General features: G+C 43.2%; 1 protein-coding gene across 1 annotated transcript; it reads left to right on the forward strand.

Moving 5' to 3' along the window:
* The first annotated feature begins 1,037 nt into the window (after positions 1–1,037).
* LOC137657280 (uncharacterized) lies at positions 1,038–1,505 on the forward strand. The gene has a single exon (XM_068391617.1). The coding sequence runs from the start codon at positions 1,038–1,040 to the stop codon at positions 1,503–1,505; it is 468 nt and encodes a 155-aa protein (XP_068247718.1).
* The last annotated feature ends 1,321 nt before the right edge of the window (positions 1,506–2,826 follow it).

Consider the following 2,826-nt stretch of genomic DNA (forward strand, 5'->3'; position numbering starts at 1 on the left):
CCACAAAAACATGTGTCAGCATGTTTTGCAATGGCTGCATTTTGATAACGAAGGCAGTAGTTAGTTGCCGGCGAGCACTCGAGTTGACAAGTCCCTCATCTGAGAGGGCAGTTGAGTATTGTGCACTTACGAACGAACCTTTTGTAATAAATGAAGAAAACCCATATGCCGACATCTCATTATCCGTCTGCAGCAGTCATATTGGTATCAGGTGTAAAAGAAATACGTCTGTTTGTGTATGCTGTGAGTGAAGTTGTTCTTTCAGCCGGTGAAATAAAAGTTCAAGATGCCAAAATACACAAGGACTAACATAGCAGACACTGCTGCATCAGGCATTGAGTACAAAGGAGCAGTGGGATATAGCGTTCCCGATGAAGAACATAGACAGGAAATTAGAACACAAGAATTGGAAAATAAGTTAGATAATTTACAACAGTTAATGAACAGACTGTTGGTTGAACGAGAACAGGACCGGCATGCAAGCACAGCATATATGACGTACATAAACAAAGTTCAAACGCACACAAGTGAAAGTACACATGCACAGCCGAGTGAAGATACGCAAATTGTAGTTTGAAAGTTAGGCCTTTCGATGATCAACGGCTTAAAGTTTTCAATAAATTGAAGTGTTTTGGAGAGTCTTTGAAGCAGCTACATATGGGTGGTCGGAAAGAGAAAAACAATTCAAATAATTAGATTGCTGAAAGATGCTCCGGCAATGGAAATAATGTGTTGGCCACAGGAAAGTTTAAGAAGTTATACTGAAATAAAATGACGTTTAATTGAGAATTATGCCTTCCCTGATGCGAGAAGGGAGACCTAAAAGAAAATTACAAACGCAAAATATGGGAAGGTGAATCCGTTCTTAGTGTTGCAACTCGCATTACTCGTGATTGCTATTCGTTTGCTACCCGGAGTGCCAATCTCCCAGAAGGTGATAAAAAGGCAATTGCCCGTAAACATATTCGCACACTAGTAAACCGTATCTATGTGCTTATTTGTTCGATGATAATCGCTTATTAGCAGATGTAGTGAGTATGATACAAAACATTTTAGACAGTTCGCCAGAAGAGAAAAGGACTGGGAATAACTGGGCCGATTCCAAGAAGTTGGCAGCCATGAGAGGAAGTCAACCCCAGAAGAGTGGTAAGGGGGTATGCAGTCGGCAGATGAGCAGAGTCTTCAGATATTGGCACTGTGGGGGAGAGGGGCACCGACGAGTTGAGTGCCCCACCCAAGGATTACCCCGCTGTTACACTTGTCAGACCTACGGTCATTTATCTCGAGAGTGCCCAGCAAAAAACGCCCCTGCACTTGCACACCTCGCCCGCCCAACGTCCAAGGCAAAGGAAACAGAGGAAGGTGAGACGAGGGAGTTCGATGCGCCCCCCCCCCCCACCCGCATGACAGCACAAGCAGTAGCTGAGGAAGCAGCGACGACAGACTTGGCCGAGCAGGCACTGGGACCTCCTTCGGTACCCCCGACCTCACCCCCGCAGCACTAGGGAGAGGACCAGGGGGCAGCATCATGGCAGCTGAGCTCATTGGCCCGTGTCCCATATCTCGTAATGGCTGGCCAGCAATGTTAGCAGTTAGGATCGACCTGCAAAATAAGTCCATCCGAGCGCAGATTGACACGGGAGCCAGTGCTTCATTGATTGAAAAAAAATTTTCCTCAAATCCACTACAGCCAGTGGCATCCCTTGTCCTTGACGCGCCAGAAGAAAATAAACTACACATAAACCATACATCAATCGTCCAGTTTAAGGTGGGGTCTGTGAGGTTTATACATGATTGTTTTGTCTTGCACACCTTGGGAATTCCAGGAATCGAGGCTATCCTAGGATTAAACTTTATATCCAATAATCAAATTTGCATTTTGGGGGAAAAGATACAATAACAGTAAAAGAAGGAGGGTACATTTTGCCGATAAAAAGGCATGAGACAGTAAGCGCATGTGTTAGCTCGGAGAGAAATTTAAGTAGGGTAAAAGGTGTACCTGAGAGAGGAGAAATGTTGTTCCCCCAGACCTTTACGAGCATACCTGTGACCCTGTATCGCCCTCTTACGGAAGGAACCAAGGTAGTTGTTAAACCCCATGACAATTGGGCCCATATGATATTAGAGGGCTTGACAGAAATTAAAGAGAACAGAGCTGATATAACGATAGTTAATTTGTCAAATAAGAGTTGTTTTAGAAAGTGAATCTGTGTGTGAATGAGAGTTATGTGAAATTGCTTATAATGGGATGTTGGGAGCCACAACTCCAGCCCGCACAGACAAACGCACTCAGAATTTGATTATGCAAGAGCGAAAATTATGTCCCTCAGAATATCAGCCTGTAGATAGTGACATTGTCAATAATTATTCCAATGTAATTGCAATTGGAAATGAGCCACCCAGGAGGATTGATCAATTTCCCTTTAGCATTGAAACTGGGCAGGCGGAGCCGATCGGGTCAAGGCCTTATAAGGTACTCATTCATTTCCAGGGAGAGATAGAAAGGGAAATTAATAAATTAAGGGAATAAGGGATAATCGAGGAGAGCAAATCCCCTTGGGCTTCTCCAATTGTAGCTGTTAGGAAAAAAGATGGCTCAGTGAGATTGTGCGTTATTATAGGAAATTGAATGCAGTCACTAAGGATAATGCATTCCCATTGCTCTCAATCGAATAGTTCATTTTGAAAGTATGGGATAGCAAATATTTTACAACTGTTGATTTAAAATCTGATATTATCAAATACCCATTTAGGAAGACAATGAATGTAAAATGGCATTTAAAGCTAACGATCTATTGTTTCTGTTTAATTTTCGTCCTTTCGGTG

Source organism: Palaemon carinicauda, chromosome 18 (genome assembly GCF_036898095.1).
Source record: "Palaemon carinicauda isolate YSFRI2023 chromosome 18, ASM3689809v2, whole genome shotgun sequence".
Classification (NCBI taxonomy): Eukaryota; Metazoa; Arthropoda; class Malacostraca; order Decapoda; family Palaemonidae; genus Palaemon; species Palaemon carinicauda.